At 34.5% G+C, this 16764-nt stretch overlaps 1 protein-coding gene across 3 annotated transcripts in view; it reads right to left on the reverse strand.

The window, feature by feature from the left end:
• Positions 1 to 2772: 2772 nt before the first annotated feature.
• RTTN (rotatin) overlaps positions 2773 to 16764 on the reverse strand; it is a 206593-nt gene continuing 192601 nt past the window's right edge. For all 3 annotated transcript variants that reach the window (XM_027852445.1, XM_027852446.1, XM_027852444.1), the window contains 5 exons: positions 13244 to 13446; positions 11131 to 11398; positions 7681 to 7784; positions 4175 to 4244; positions 2773 to 3179 (listed from right to left, as the gene is read on the reverse strand). In XM_027852445.1, coding sequence (XP_027708246.1) covers positions 3094 to 3179; positions 4175 to 4244; positions 7681 to 7784; positions 11131 to 11398; positions 13244 to 13446 — 731 coding nt within the window. In that variant the 3' untranslated portion in view covers positions 2773 to 3093. The remainder of the gene's footprint in view (positions 3180 to 4174; positions 4245 to 7680; positions 7785 to 11130; positions 11399 to 13243; positions 13447 to 16764) is intronic.

Consider the following 16764-nt stretch of genomic DNA (forward strand, 5'->3'; position numbering starts at 1 on the left):
ATCTTTAATCCCTTTTGAGCCTTGGGAACTGGTATCATTCACACTCATCCGCCTCAGGATGAGACTCTTCCAGGAAAGCTGCACTCCAAAAGCTGATGCCTAAAACTACAACTGTCATGAGGCATAGCAATCACTCTGAGCCAATACCTTTGAGGGGTACAATTACGTAGTGATGTGGTCAGACAGAGATGTTTTTCGAGAATTACCTTGTAGTGACTTTTTATTTCTTCTGCCTGGCATTTTTTTTTCAATTGCATTGTTGGGCACCTTTATTATTGATCTGAGGGGCAAAGCATGGAAAAGCTGAGCCTGAAGTTGCCCTTAGCCCATCACCTTCCCAGGATACACTCTTTAAAATTTTTCAGAGGCCGTTATCACTGGCTCAGCAGTCAATTTTTGTTGTACCTTATACAGGACTCATTTTATCTCCCATCATCATGCCTTTACATAGGCCTTCCCCAGTGCCTGGAATGCACTCCCACCACAGCTTAAAATTCCTACTTTCCTTCAAAGCTCATCTCAAACGTCACTTCCTAAATCAAACCTTTCCTAATTTTCTAGTTGCTAGTACCCCTAACTGCTACTAAGAGATCTTGCTCTCCCCCTCCTAAATGTATATCCCCCCAAACTACCTTGTATTTATTTTATATATGAGTATATATTATTATATATGTAGATGTGTGTTTGTGTGTATTACGTCTTTCCTGACAGAAACTACCTCTTTTAGGATAAAGACGATTGTATTTTTATGTTTATATTTCCTGTACTTAGCAGAGTTCCTGGAACATATGAGGCACTTAATAAATGAGACTGATTGATTCAATCTCTTAGTACCCTGGAATTCAGTTTCATGCCCTGGAATGTGATTCTGGTGATTTGAATTTGAGAGCAGCTAGGGGTATGAGGGGTCTCAACTTCTTTTTAATTATTTTCATTATTTCCTCTCCAATCTGAAGTTTATTCTCCTTTGGCAAATAAATCTAGCATTCAAAAAGATCGTTCCTGCTTCCATGCTTAGTCCAGTTTCTATGTAACCTTCTAGAATGAGCAGCTTAGATATATGGCCTCTACTTCATTATAAGCCACGTGCTCTTCAACTGTTTGCAAACTAGATTGTCTCCCCTACTGTACTAAAACTTCATATAAGAGCACCACTAATAAACTCATGTTTTTTATTTTAAACTATTGTTTAGTGCCAGTGCTTAGCATAGTGCCTGGCACACAGAAGGCACTGAATCAATTCTCAATGACTTGACTTCTTTGGCAATACTTTTCTTCATTTCTTATCAGCTCCCTACTTCACTTTCCAAGGTGACTATTCCAAGCCTTCAATATTTTCAAGTCCCCACTCCTACCACTCTTAGCAAATAACCTTACTTCTGACTTTACTTAGAAGGCAGAGGCCAACCAACATAAGTTCCTTTAACTCTTATCCTCAACAACCGACCACCTTCCTGTATTTTTACATCTTTACTTTCTTCTCTCTGGTATTAGAGAAACAAGTCATATCCTTCTTACCTCATTCCTCTATCTGTGCCATTGGTCCTATTCCTTGCATGTCCTCAGTGATCATGCTCTCCTTCCTCCTCTTGCATCTTCAACATCCTCCTCTCCACCTTTTTCTTCCCTGTCACATATAAACAGGAACAGGTATCTCCTATCCTAAGTAAACTTCCCCTACTCTTGCCACTCCCTTGAGATAATTTCTTCTTTCCTTCATTTCACTACCAAAATTCTAGAAAGAATGAATAGCTTTTATACACACACACACACACACACACACACACACACACTCACACACATACACACTCACAGCCTCTACTTCCTCACAAGCCCTGCACTCTTCAACTACTTGAACACTAAATTCTGTGCCTACCATTATACTAAAACTGCTTGGACTATTTGTAGAATATCAACTTAAACAACTCCAGATAAACAAATCACCTTCCCCCCACAAACTAGTTATCTACTTCCTGCCAGAGGCATTTTCTTCTTGAAGTCATTCACTCTTGTATGCAACCTTGGTCAACCACTCCTTTCAATTACTGCTGTTACAATTCTAATCCAGACCCTCATCAACACTCTTATGGACTATTGATTAGCTAGATTAAACTATCTGAAACACTTTCTATGATTTTCTATTTCCAAGCCTTTGCCCACAGGATTTGCTTTACCTTTAACACCCTGCTTCCCACCACAATCTTTTCCTTTTGAAATTCTATCCATCCTTCAAGGTTCAACTCAAATGCTAACTTCTCCATAAAGTTTTCCCTAAACTACATAATCAGAAGGTCTATTCCTTCACTAAATTCTTATACATTTTGTTTTTTATCTCTCATATATTAAATATGTGTATGCATAATATTACTCTACCTTGTATTGTCATACAGATTCCTGCAGGTATATATGTATACATGCATGCACATATATCTAATTTCCACCACTAGATTATAAATTCCTAATGGGTAGGAGCAACTACTTCCTCAGTACCTAGTTCAGTAACTTGTACAAAGTAAGTGCTCCATAAATGTTTGTTGAACAAAAAAATAATTATTTCCTTAAGTCCAGGCATAGGATCTAAGATGTCATGGATAAAATACATATAAAATGTTTACCTTAGACTGACAGATAAGTTATAAGTTTTATGACTAATGCTAAATCAAGGAAATTAGACCACAAAATTATTTCATTTCTTACCATTTACAAGTGAGAAATCTAACAAAAGTCTGAGACAAGTACATTATTACTTCAATCAGTTTCGTTTCCCAAATATTTTATTTTGATAAATAGGTAATAAATATGATTTTTCAAACAGCAATTGTATATAAAAAGTAAAAAATATTACAGTTTTTTCCCATGTTTTTATTTTCTATCATCTTGTCAGATGCTATTTGTGGTTCCATTATACTGTAGTGGAATTTGACTATCATCAATTCTACTTCCTTTTTGGCATCAAGGCATAAGTACCTTCCAAAAGGCTTTGAATGTTTTGTATAAAATGTTTACATGAACTTGAAAGTGCACAGTATCTCTTTGAATCAAGCTTTTCTAATCATGTAAGTATCGGAATCAAAATGGAGGAGTACAAGACATTCACGTGAAGAGAAGGAAGTGCACCAGATTCTCCAGACATTTTAAATAATAGACATTTAATGAGTTTGCATCAGGGTCGGAGATAGCTATAAGAGACAAATGAGAGAAAACAAATCTGTTGAAATTGATACTATATGTGAAACTTTAAAAGCATCCTTAACATCTACTTGGAATTCAAAGTAAGACAGCAATAAATGATATAAATGTTTTATCTATAAATATTATAATATGTATTTATACACATATTCCTTAATTTTATTTCTCTGAAAAGAAGACTTGGTGAAGGTTTCTGTACACCTTGCCTACTTATGAAAATGAAACAAAACAACTAACTACCCCCCTTGAACAATTTACAAAATATAATCTCAAATGCATAGTATTGCTCCAAAAAAACAACATTATGACATTGGATAGTTTTAACCAGCTCTAGAATTTATGCTCATAGCTTGCAAGAATGATGCTTTTGAGTTCAACTATGAAGAAACAAATAAATGGTCAGCAGACTCCTTTGGACTCTGGAAAAACTAAATTCAAGGTCCATGACTTAGCATAGAAAGTTGAGCTAATGATGCTCAGAAAGAATTTACAATTCCAGAAAAAATTTTTAAAAAGACAAAGTCATGGTAAGCCCATATCTCATAGCACGATCAAACTGACAAGATGACATATTAGATACAGGAGTAAAGGTCTTTTTTTGTCATACAATAATTTAACAAACTGATGTCAGATCAGAGTTTGCTGTTCAAGGTCAATCTTAATTGGGCAGTAGTTTTTATCACACAAAAACATCTCCTTAGCACACTGGCAAAAGAAATAGAGTAAGGAAAAATTGACAGAGAAGAATCATAGCCAAATTTTAAGAAATGATGACATTGTAAACATTTGCCAGCAGATTTTATTGCTAAAGGCTTAATTTTTAAAAGGATAGACAACCAATAAATATCTGCACATTTGCAAAACATCATTTTAGCAAATTGACATTTTGCTGTGCCCTGCACAAAGGCTTATTTACTCAGAAGTCAGCACTGTTGGTTACCATCTTTTAAACTACAGCTAGAAATTTTCTAAGAGAGAAACTTACTTTTTTTTGCTGAAGCATAAGCTTTATCTACTTTTCTTATTATTGATGGAGTTTTCAAAGTTGCTTTTGCCTGTAGAAAATACAGAGTATTCCAATACATTTATTCCCACATTATAAGGCTCAAGATGTCATGGGATACATTCTGTCAATAGTGAGCTATGTTATCAAATAAGAAACAGATTATAATAATGCAACTAGAGATTTATATGCCATTAGATACTATGGTGTCATATTCTCTTGCCCACTCTTCACTTCTCCTCTCTACATTGTCTCATTTCTACATTTCAAACTTGGCACATAACAGTCACTTAAATACTTATTCCCTTCCCTCTTCCTCCTCCCCCACTCTGCATTGGTTTCAGATTTTCCCAACCTATCATCATCATCATCATCATCATAATCATCATTTCATCAGAAGATCTTAAGTAACTTTTCAACCAGCTGTCTAGGAACATTGCTATGTAACTTATGTGCTAGTAGTACTAGATGCAGAAAACATATGTGAAATTAGGATGGAGCCAATGAAATGCAAAGCTTCAGTACTGATTTCAGAATAGTTGTAGCAAAAATCATCAGGAAGGTATATGATAATCATTATGCTTCATAATCAATCCCTTTAAAAACTGCATTGTTAAGAGATCTATGTTTGTCACACACGCACACACACACACACCCATGTGCATGCAAGCACACACAGAGAGCAAAGTTATCCCAAGTATCTTAGAGCAGACTAAAGAGAATATATGAAAATCTGCAAATAGAATCAAGCAAGATGAAAATCTAAAACAAAACAAAACAAAACCAAAAAAAAAGATGAAAATCTAGACCTCAGGGCCAAAAGTGGTTGGAGCTGTGGCTTAAAGAATATTGGTCAAGGCAAGGTTATAGAGATACAAGGCTGTTAGTCAAAACAATATATAATCCACCTCATGCCACAGTGAAATTTACAAAGATAAAATTAATGCAGAGTGAGACTCTAGACCCTTGGCTGAATCTATCATATAAAGATGGACCACGACCACACTCATTTGTGAGGGAAGAAGAGAGTTTAAGTGCCTCACAGACTTGGAAAGTCTGTGATCACATAATTTTAGAATTTGTGATACATAAGGAGAGGAGAGCGGGTCTGGAAATAGTCTGATGTATACCCTAGATTTTTAGAGTAGAATTCAAAGAATTGAAAGTCCTATAGGTTAAAATTTAAGGGGCAAATTGACTCAAGAAGGATAAGATGCTATCAGTTGCAAAATTCTTACAAAAAAATTATTCTGATAAGGAAGAATTCCTCAAAAGAATGATGTGCCTCTAAAAGTAACTCAATAACCAACAAAACACGTAGAAGATGAACATGAAGGAAGATAACTGAGGAAGAATACAAAGAGGGATATATTACTGTAAGAATTATGTCAGAAAAGCTAAAAAACCAGAATGAATTAATGTCTGCTATAAAGATAAAAAGACAAAAAGGGCTGGCTATTTTGTTTACTTTATTTAAAGCTATGCTTGGGGGAAGAGGAAGATCAAAAAGAAAAAAGGATTTTAGTCTAGGCAAAACTAGTGGATTGATAAGATGTTAAGGCACTGGGGGAGATATTTGAAATGTGAGAGGAGCTATAGCACTGGAGGCAAGCAAGTGTGAACCCAGTTTATGAAAAAAAGAGATCATTTCTTCAAATTCTTAACTAGTGAGCTCCACTTTGATTTCTGGCAAAATACCAGAGTATATCATTAAAGAATAGTTTAAAAACATTTAAAAAGAGAAACAATGATTGTGAAAAACCAAGAAACATTCATTAAGAACAAGTCACGTAAACTAATTTTATTTTTGTTTCTGACTACATAGATTAACATAGACCAGTAAATCAGGGGAATGACAAGACATAGCAAGCATGAATTTCACTGACGCATTTGGCAAAGCCTTTCTGAATACTTTTGTAAGGATGTTGAAAAAATGTGAGCATGGAATAGCCTCAAAGAGTGGTCATTGATTATAACAGGGATGGAGGACTCATGTTTGGGAAGTAACTGAGTTCCAAACTATGCTTGAAGCTTTCCAGAGGTGGGGATGACTATTTTTTAGGGATACTACAGAGAAGAGTCCTTCTAAGATATCCCATCGCTGAACTCCAGGCATTTTAACTGGTTGTCCCCAATTGATGAAATGCTCTGCCTCCTCATATCCGCCTCCTGGCTTCATTCATGTACCACCTAAAATCTCACCTTCTATAGGAAGCCTTTCCCAATTCCCCTTAAATCTAGGGTCTTGCCTCTGTTGCTTATTTCCTACTTATCCTACAGAAAGCTTGTTTGTACATAGCTGAACTCCTTGAGGGCAGGGATTGTCTTTTTTCTTTGTATCCCCAGCACACAGCACAGTGTCTGGCACATAGTAGACATTTAAAATGCCTGGAGTTGGGAGATGGAATGTATTTATGCAAGCCAGGGGAGATAATAACAGAATCATATGGATGGTAATAATAACAAACTTAACAAATGTTTATTGATTAATTGATCTTTTAGGTCTCTTCCAAATATAATTCAATAATTCTACAAAAATACAGAATGATTGTCTATTTTATCTGCCTAGTTTCTTTAAATAGAATCTTTAACTTCTTTTAATAAATCCCAAATCATTACCATCCATATAATTCTGTTATTATCTAACCTGGCCTGCATAAATACATTCCATCTCCGAACTCCAGGGATTTTAACTGGCTATCCCCCAATGGCATGGAATACTTTCCTTATATCCACCTTCCAGCTTCCCTGGCTTCATTCATGGAACAGCTAAAAATCTCACCTTTTCTAGGAAGTCTTTCCCAATCTTTCTTACTTCTAGTGCTTTCCCTCTGTTAACTACTTTGTAGTTATCCTGTATATGGCTTGCTTTGTATATATATGTCTTTCTCATTAGATTATAAGCTTCTTGAGGGCACAGGTTATCTTTTTGCCTCTTTTTGTATCCCCACAGCTTAAGATAGTGCCTGGCACGTAGCAAGTGATTAATATATGTTTATTGATTCACTATAATGAAAAACTAAAAGTAAAGCAAGGAATGAGAAGTATCCACTCACTTTAGGCACCCAATGCCTTAAAAACGTAGAACTAGATTCATTATTAAATTCAGATATGAAACAATATTTCCCAAAACTGGGTCAACTTCTACTATTATGGTATATTTTATACTCTCAAACAGCTTTCAGAAAAATGTGTCCTTTGCAAAAAGTTGTCACTTAAATGTTTGTTGAATTGAATCGTATTGTAACAATATTGCCTATAATTTAGACTAACTAGGTAAACTAAAAAAAAAAAGTATTATTCTAGAATATTTAAATGATCAAATTTTATTGATTTCATTTGATTTATCTGTAGTTTATTAATTGTATGAATGCACACAAATGATATGACTAACTTATTTCCAGATCTTTAGTAATTCTGGATACATTTTAGAAGCCTTGACTTTCTTTTCCCCATACCCTGATTAAATAATGTCATCAAATACTGACCTTGTGATTATTGTAAATGAGAGCCCAAAGTGCAGCTGCTCCAATTCTCTGTACATTTCGATTGTCACTTTCCAGACAAGTAGATAGCAATGAAATAACTTTATCTAATGAAGAAATAAGATTTTGTTACTAAAAGTACTTCATATACATCCCTTTCTGTCTTTTCTGTGATTTTGGGTTATGTTATAAGTAATAGAAAAATGATAGTATTATTTTATATATTTGGTATAGTATATATTTTAACATATAACAATCTTTAATACAACATGGTCTATTGGAAGAAACTTCAAGAAATATTTAGTTCCTTTTCCATGCAAAAGATCAGTAAAAGATCACATTCAACTGACTTTTTTTACACTTCATCTCCATCTAACTTTCTTCCTTTTATTCATACTTCTACTAACAACAATAATAATAGCTTTAAGATTTACAAAGTGCTTTAAGTATATTATCCCATTTGATAATAATTTGCTCAATATAGGTACACTCGATTTAAAGGAAACCTGTTTTGCAGAAATGGCAAATTATGATAATGATCCTTTTTCACTATACTTCAAGCCTGTTATGCAGAAAAAATAAACTAATCCTCAACATTACTGAAGACTACTAAACAAACACAAATAAATTACTAGCCAGGGCTATTAAATGAGAACACAATTAGGAGATATCACACATGATAAACATTTTTATAAAGTCAGGGGTTTGAAAAAGCAATATTTAGCTTAAAAACTAAGTTTAAAGAACCAAGCAACATAAAGGGCATAAAGGTACTTTACTATATTCCAAATTCTATTTCCAGAAAAAACATCAACTAGAATACTATTTTAAATTTATTATAATTTGCACTTCGTGACTGTCTTTCCCAGACCCCATTTGTGGTCTTCTTGGCCAAGATACTGGAATGGTTTGCCATTTCCTTCTCCCGCTCATTTCACAAATAAGGAAACTGAGGGAAATAGGGTTAACTGACTTTCCCAGGGTCACACAGCTAGTAAGTGTTTGAGGCCAGTTTTGAACTCAGAAGAAGAGACTTCCTGACTCCAGGCCTGATACTCTACCCACTGCACTACATTAGCCACCTTATTTCATACATGTGATTTTTAAAAGGTGTGCAACATCCTTTGATAAATCTGTGATTTTATCAGCGGAAGTGGGTACTCTCACCACTGACATATTTTACATTTTACTTTATGCCAATACTCAGGGAAGTATTGATGAATTCTAAAGTGTAATTTTTTTTTATTAACTATTAGGGAAAACATTTTTCCACTGTAAATCACTTCTAAGTTTATTTTCTTTTAAAATCAATGAGTAAATAAGATCCTACTTAGAGAAACTGGATTTACAGTCACTTTATTTTAGAAACACATCTATTCTATAAAGTGAAATATACTTGTACTATAACGAATTCATATTGAAAATTGAATTCTATTTTCCATTCATGTAAAATACCAAACACTTCCTCTGTATTTTCTTAATCTTTCAAGTGGCTATCTCTTTACAATTGTACGTGTGTGTGTGTGTGTGTGTGTGTGTGTGTGTGTGTGTAAAAAGTCTTTTTGGACTACTCTGTATATACATACATACTAAAAAAAATACAAACTCAAAAATTCAGGTTTTATACATAACAGATTGAGAAAAAAAAGTATAGTATATGTGACCCTCAAAAGGTAATTTCATTAAAGCACTCCTACAATGTTGCTGGGGAGGATACTGTTAGAAACTATTCATGTGTTATAAAATAAATCTCTAAATATTTAAAAACAAGATGACTAAAACCAAAACAAAAAAATTTAATTATTAGCTCACTCAATTCTCTTCCCAGAAACTATTCTTGAGTTTTTAAAACTGTTGTAGTTTGAAAAAGTCTCCCTAGGATATGTTTCCAATATAGTCCACTTATGATATGACAGTTATAACTGCCCTGATTTTTTTTCTGGTTCTATTTTCAATACCGAAGTAAAATTTTATCATAATCAATCTTAGATTATCTAATCCAGGGCTCTCTAGTCAATAGATGAAGATTTGCTGTACTGGAAGATACAGATTAATTGACAGATCGTCAAAGAGATTGTTTCAGCCACGTTCCATAGCTCCCACTGAAAAAGGGGTATATTTTTCAAATCCTAGCTTTTTCTCTTCCCCCAACCCTTGTGAGCTCCAGCAGTCTCTCTTCAGGAAAACAGATAAAGGAGAAGTAGCCTCAGAATAATACATAATGAGGTAATTTTCCTGTTGTTTTTCTAGCTGCTATAGCAGTACCTAAATCCTATAGATAAAGAGATTAAAAAGTAGAACATCTGAGCCCTTTTCATTTCTCAAAACAATGACATTTATGGAAAGGTAAAGAGATTTTAACAGAGGCAATAAACAGCTTCAATACAAAAAGTCCCCACAAAAAAACTATATAATGAATGTGAGCCCTGGGGGAAGGTAGCTTCTGGAGACATGTAGACACACAAAAGGGGAGGCATATGAAAAGAAAATAACAAAATAGTAGGATAGCCCAACCAGTATGATAAACAGAGGAGATGACCAAGGGACCAGTTAGCTTGTTTTGGGAAGGCACAATGGGATTTATAAAAATTTATAATAGGATAATCAATATTAATTAATCTGAGATAACTAAAGTTAAATTCTCTCCTTAAATTTCCCAGTTTGGATAATAATCCTCCACTAAGTGCTACTCTAATGTCTCATAATGAAATGGTGATGACTGAATTCCTAGAGGCTATACCAAGGAGCTCAATTCTGGCATGTCCCATCATCAAGCTAGAAAAGTCTGGAGCATGGGTCTGGAATCAGACTATCACATGAGCACCAGCCTAAGTTTGAATAAACTCATCACCATAAAGCTGACCATCATGTCATGATGGGGTTTTGGTTTTTGTTTTAATTTTTTGACACAACTCACAAAACTGTTTATTAAAGTGTGATTAGAAACTACATTGGTAGGAGTACACACACTGGTGAAATCATATTAAAGTATGAGTAAAAACATCTCATACAGATATGTACATGACAAAACATGAAATAGAATCTTAATGATCTTCTCTCCTACATGCATGTTACATTTTAACTTGTATTTTAGTTATTTGTCTTATTTTCTTTGACTAGATTACAAGACTCTGAGGAGAGGAGTTGTATTTTATTTCATTTTTGCATCCCCAGTCCTTAGTATGGAGCATTGCAGACAGTAACCTTTTATAAGGTTTGTTGAGTTGAATAAATGAAGTTAAAAAAAAAAGTGGAAAAAATATTGTGAAACATACCTCTCCCATGCCCTCATACTTCACATCTGCCAAGGATGGCACATTTCTGCACTTGCTTTAGGTGATAAATTATAAAATTCTTTATAAACATGTGGCCAATATGCAGATTATTTTAACTGATATCCAAATATTTAACATTACCCATGTGATATATACACATACTTACTTGAATACTTACCATGAGCTAGTATCTTGGGTTTGTTTGTAGGACTAAAGCAGATATTATGAAGAATAAGAAGAGGTAAATGGGGGGTGTTTTTGTGTTTATATTTGCTCATCTCGACAAGTAAATCTGAACAGCCAGTGAGTTTCAGAATCATTTGTTGCCCATCTTCGTCAGAGGAAATGTTCAAAAGGAACTTCAACCAAAGAATGGCAAGATCAGGAAGGCATTTATTTTCTCCTTTTGGCAACGTCAGAGATAAAAAGTTCTGTAAGAAATTACTCTGGGGGGAGATAGAGACAACGTTATTTTCTTCCTGAGACTTAACATTTTCCTGATTATCTCACTAGTCCCTTGATGGCTAATTAGCTAGTCTTCTTATATTCTATTCCCAATATTATTTTCCCCTTTCCACTAATATCTTCTCAGAAACAAATCTGCAATATTTCTAGGTAGAAACTACAAAGGAAAGTACAGAAAACTTTTAAAATCTTATTTTTTACTAATTTTTTTCTTAACGAGGGATGGGGTGAACTTATTTAAAATCTCAATTATTCAAGACTGATTTTTCCATTTGTGACTGGTGGTTTTAGCCCCTTGATTGTTATTCATTTATCTATTTTCTGTCTATTTGGCTACTCACTAAAAATTATACTACAGAAAGGAGAGGAAAAGGAAATAAAATTCTAATCAAGTATCTTGGTTATTTGTTAGTTGTTCTGGCTTGGTCTGGGAGCTGTCTGATCCATTTACTTACAAATGTATTGCAAAGGTAATTTGCAAATATAATGTATCCATTCTATCGCTATTTCCTATCTGAAATCAATCAATCAATAAACATTTGTTAAATATCTACTATGTGCAAGGCCTTAAGGATAATAATACAAAAGTGAAATAGTCATTCCCCTCAAGTAGTCTGCAATTTTGTGGGCTTGAGGAATATAACACATTCATGGATTGTGAAGGGTTTTAAATGCCAAACAGAGGAATTTTTATTTTATCTTAAACAGAATTAGAAGTCACTGAAACCACTTGAGCAGAGGAACAACATAGTCATATATGCACTTTGGGAATATCAATTTGGCATGATGTGGAAGATGGAGTGGACAGGGGAATTGGTCACACATAATTTACAATTGAATATAGTTTTTTCTATCACTCAGACTGCTAAAAGTATTTCTGCTTAGTCTTCATTATATAAGAAGGCAAAGTAGATGGCAATCCTCTTCTCTTCCTTTTCCTTTATGGTTAATAATTCTGTGTTTGGTCTTAGTATACAAATGACAGAAAAATAACAAAAATAGTTTTATAATGACTTATGACACCAATTTACCCATAGAAATAGACATTATAGAAAATCTAACAATCAATTTTTAAAATCAGGAATCTAACACAGCCTGAAAATGTATTATTCTAAATATTCAATTAAATGGTCAAAGCCTTGAATACAAAGCAGAACCTATGATGATACTGTACCAATTTACAGCCTGAAAAGTGGTCCATTTGTGCTTTAGTGCATTGTGCAACATTACATTTGTTCAACGTTATCAATTCACAAACTAAATGAAGCCAAAATCAACAATGAAGGGTCAGAATATTGGCAATACAGCCTCAGAGAGCAGACTGCTACATTAAAAAGAGGGAGTGATAAATGGCTTTAAAAGGGTGTGGTGATGAATCCTCTGATTTCAGAAAGCAGTTTGTCAATCTAAACTTAACTTACTATTATCACTTGGTGTAGCTAACAGTTCTAATATAGAGTTTATCACTTTTATGATCCCAAAATAATATAAAAACTTGTCTTGGAACTTCACTTTTGAAAGTGCAAAATAATCACTTACGGCAAAAAAATTGTGAAATAAAAAAGTCTCATGATTTCTATATACTAGTTCCCAATAATTTCTATATACTAGTTCCCAATAATTTCTATATGCCAACTACATTTAAGGAAAGTACATCTCTTAATTTTATGAATTTCTAAAAACAGTATCTTAAAAACATAATTTAATTTTCACACGTTCTGGAATTTGAGATTTGTGTGATTAGGTACTCAAAGTATTATTTTTTGCCATAGATTCAATCATTGGATATTTTTGTTTAGGATACAAAGTACAGTTTAAATGCTTACCTTTTGAATAACTCCTTTACAGTCATGAGATAAGGCAACATTTGCAAGGAGTGTAAAAGCCAATTGCTGAATTGTGGGATTCTCAGAAGTCATATGGGAAACCCATTTTAAGATACAAAGCATCAAAGAGTTACTTGGTGTTCCTCTAAATGCAGGCTGACCAGGATATTGTACACAACTTGCCCCACAAAGAGAACTGCAACCTTAAAGAATGACAGTTTTTTACAATTTATTCATAGTTTTACAATCTAGTTATAAACTATTGCCCATCAACCAAAAACAATAAGCACAAAATTAACAGCATGTTTGTGTGCATACTTCTGTTTTGGGCCTAATGATTTATTAAACTGTCTTCATTAGTGGTTTTACCATATTTTATTCTAAATATATGAAGAAATCCCCTTCCTTTGCTTCCTTTCTCTCACCTCTGTCCAGCTTAGCTCTATTCTTCTCCAAGTTTACTTTGCCTCTACTATCCCTCTATCAAACACCATCCATTGAGACCAGCAGAACCCAGTCTATACTGAGCAAACGCCACCAGGAGCTCTGCCTCTTCCATAAGTTCTCCTTATATTTTCTTGTTTTAACTAACATTTGACTTAATCCAAAATATGCCTTCATGAAATTTTCATTGGAGACTATTTCATTTATACTTGCCTTGATGAACTAAGAGAAGGAGCAGCTTTCTCTTTGTAGGTCCATACCATATGGTTAAGGGCAGCTAGGTGGCACAGTGGATACAGTGCTGGGCCTGCAGTCAGGAAGACCTGAGTTCAAATCCAGCCTCAGAGGCATACTAGCTGTGTGACCCTGGACAAAGCACTTAACCCTATTTGTCTCAGTTTTCTCACCTGTAAAATGAGCTAGAGAATGAAATGCAAACCACTCCAGTATCTCTGCCAAGAAAACCTCAATGGGGTCATGAAGAGTCAGACTTGACTGAAGTGACTGAACAACACAACTATATCCTTATACAACTGCCCTTTCAGGACCTTTTTGATATACTAATTAGGTCATTTGATGTGTTAATACTCTCTTTTAGCTTTGAGTAGTCAACAATTTTGTTATCATCTATGGCTTTATCTAAGTCATTAGTAAAAATGTTATACTGATGATTGTAATGGAATATTATCATGCTATAAGAAATGACAAGCAGGATGATTTCAGAAAAACCTGGAAAGACATACATGAACTGATACATAGTGAAGTGAACAGAACCAGGAAAATGTTGTACATAGTAACAGCTATATTGTTCAATGAAGAACTGTGAATGACTTAGCTATTCTCAGCAATACAATGATCCAAGACAATCCCAAAAGACTAATGATACTATCTGCCTCCAGAGAAAGAACTGATTTGACTGAAAACAGACTGATGCATGCTATTTTTCACTTTCTTTCACTTTTTTCTTTTATTAGAGTATTCTTATACAAAATGACTTACATGGAAATGTTTTACATAATTGCACATGTATAACCCAAATCTAATTGCTTACTGTCCCAAGAAGGGGGAAGGGGAGAGAGAGAGAAGACCGGGACAGAATCTGGAACTCAAAACTTTAAATAAAAATGTTAAAAAATTGGGAAGAAAATAAAAAAGAAAATATATTAAAAAAAAATGTTATACCGAGTTAGGCACATACCATTTAGTGCACTTCCCTGGAAAATTCTCCTAAACTTATGTCAGTCAACAAACATATATTATTGATTGCTATATTCTAGGCACTGTGAAATCCTAAGGATGCAAAAAAAAGTCAAAGAAAGTTCTAGCTTTCAAAGAGCTCTCATTCTGATGGAGGAAAAAATATAGTAACTAGTTACATAAAAGATAGGTACAGAATACATGGAAAGTAACCTCAGAGGGAGGAGGCACCAGTAATTGGTGGGACCAAGGAAAGCCTCTTTCAAAAGATAAGCTTTTAACTGATTCTTGAAAGAAGTCAGAAAAATTAAGATGCAGATTTGAGGAAGAACATTCCAGGAGTGAAAGGGAGTGTCATGTGCAAAGAAGAGGATGGAAGTCAATATAGCAATATCAGAGTGTGCAAACAGGAGCAAAGTATAAGGAGCCTGCAACCAGGAGGAGAGGATACAAGATTATAGATTACTTTAAATGCCCAAAAGAGGATTTATAGCTAATCCTGGAGATAACAGAGAGCCACTGGAGTTTGTGGAGTAGAGGAGGACAAAGATGCATGGTCAGACCTATTCTTTAGGAAAATATCTTTTGATAGATTTGTGGAGGATGACTTAAACAGTAGAGACTTGAGGCAGGAAAACCAATAAGAAGATTGCTGAATTAGTCCTGGTGAGAGATAATGAAGCTTGAACTAGGTGGTAGCTATATTAGTGGAGAAAAGATGTTGTGCAGAAAGAAACACACTATTTGGCAACAGATTGGATGTGTGGGGTGAGTGGAAGTAACAACAGCAATGCTGCAAATACAGGTGAGTACAAGACCTGCAACAGTAAAGGGACCTTCATTTGAAAAGTGGAGGAGGGGATGGATGATGGAAAGATAATGGATTCTGTTTTGGACATGTTCAGTTTGAGATGCCTCTAAGACATCCAATTCCAAAAGGCAGTTGGCCATGTGGAATTGGATCTCAGTAAACTGACTAGGGGTATATGGAGATTTGGAAACCATCTGCATAGAAATGAAAATTAAATCCATAGGAGCTGATGATATCAACAAGTGAGGGAGTCACTAGTGGTGAAGTAGGTACATAGGTCACTAGATGTGGATATTCTCTCAGTCACTTTTCATTCAGGATTAATAAGTACCAAAATTTTCCCATGCTTTTATTATCTTCTTTGGATATCTTATGAAATGATCCCTCACTACCTTGATAACTTTGTTCTTCTCTAGCACAGAGCTCCCTTCTTACAAATTTGGTTTATTTCAGTTGCTTTGCCTATCTTTATTCTCTTTACTGCCATTTCCATCTTCTCTGTAAGCAAATCTGGGACTATGATGTTAGAGTCAAAGTATGGTCTTCAATGTTCTCAATAGTTAAGGAAAAAAGCTATAAAATTTTTTTGTGCTCTTTTCCATTTTTTATATTTTTTAAGCCTAGATGGTGCAATGGATAGAGTGCAAGGCCTGGAGTCAAGAAGACCTGAGGTTCAGTTTGGCCTCAGACATTTACTAGTTATGTGAACTTGGGCAATTTATGTGTGTGTGTTTGTGTGTGTGTTTGTGTGTGTGTGTGTGTGTGTGTGTGCGTGTGTGTGTGTAAACACACATACATATAATGTATGTAATATATACATATACAAACAATACATATAAATAATTTTCCCCAATTATGTTAAAACAATTTTTTAACATTTTTTTTTTAAGTTTTGAGTTCCAAATTTTATCTCTCCTTCGCTCCTTCTTTCCCCTCCCCCTGCCCTCTCCCTATCCCTATATACGTTATACACGTGCAATCATGTAAAACATTTCCACTGGACAATTTATTTAATCTCTGTTTGCCCCAGTTTCCTCAACTAGAAAATGGGGATCATAATAGCACTTTC

This window comes from Vombatus ursinus, unplaced genomic scaffold, assembly GCF_900497805.2.
Source record: "Vombatus ursinus unplaced genomic scaffold, bare-nosed wombat genome assembly UNPS02009573.1, whole genome shotgun sequence".
Lineage (NCBI taxonomy): Eukaryota > Metazoa > Chordata > Mammalia > Diprotodontia > Vombatidae > Vombatus > Vombatus ursinus.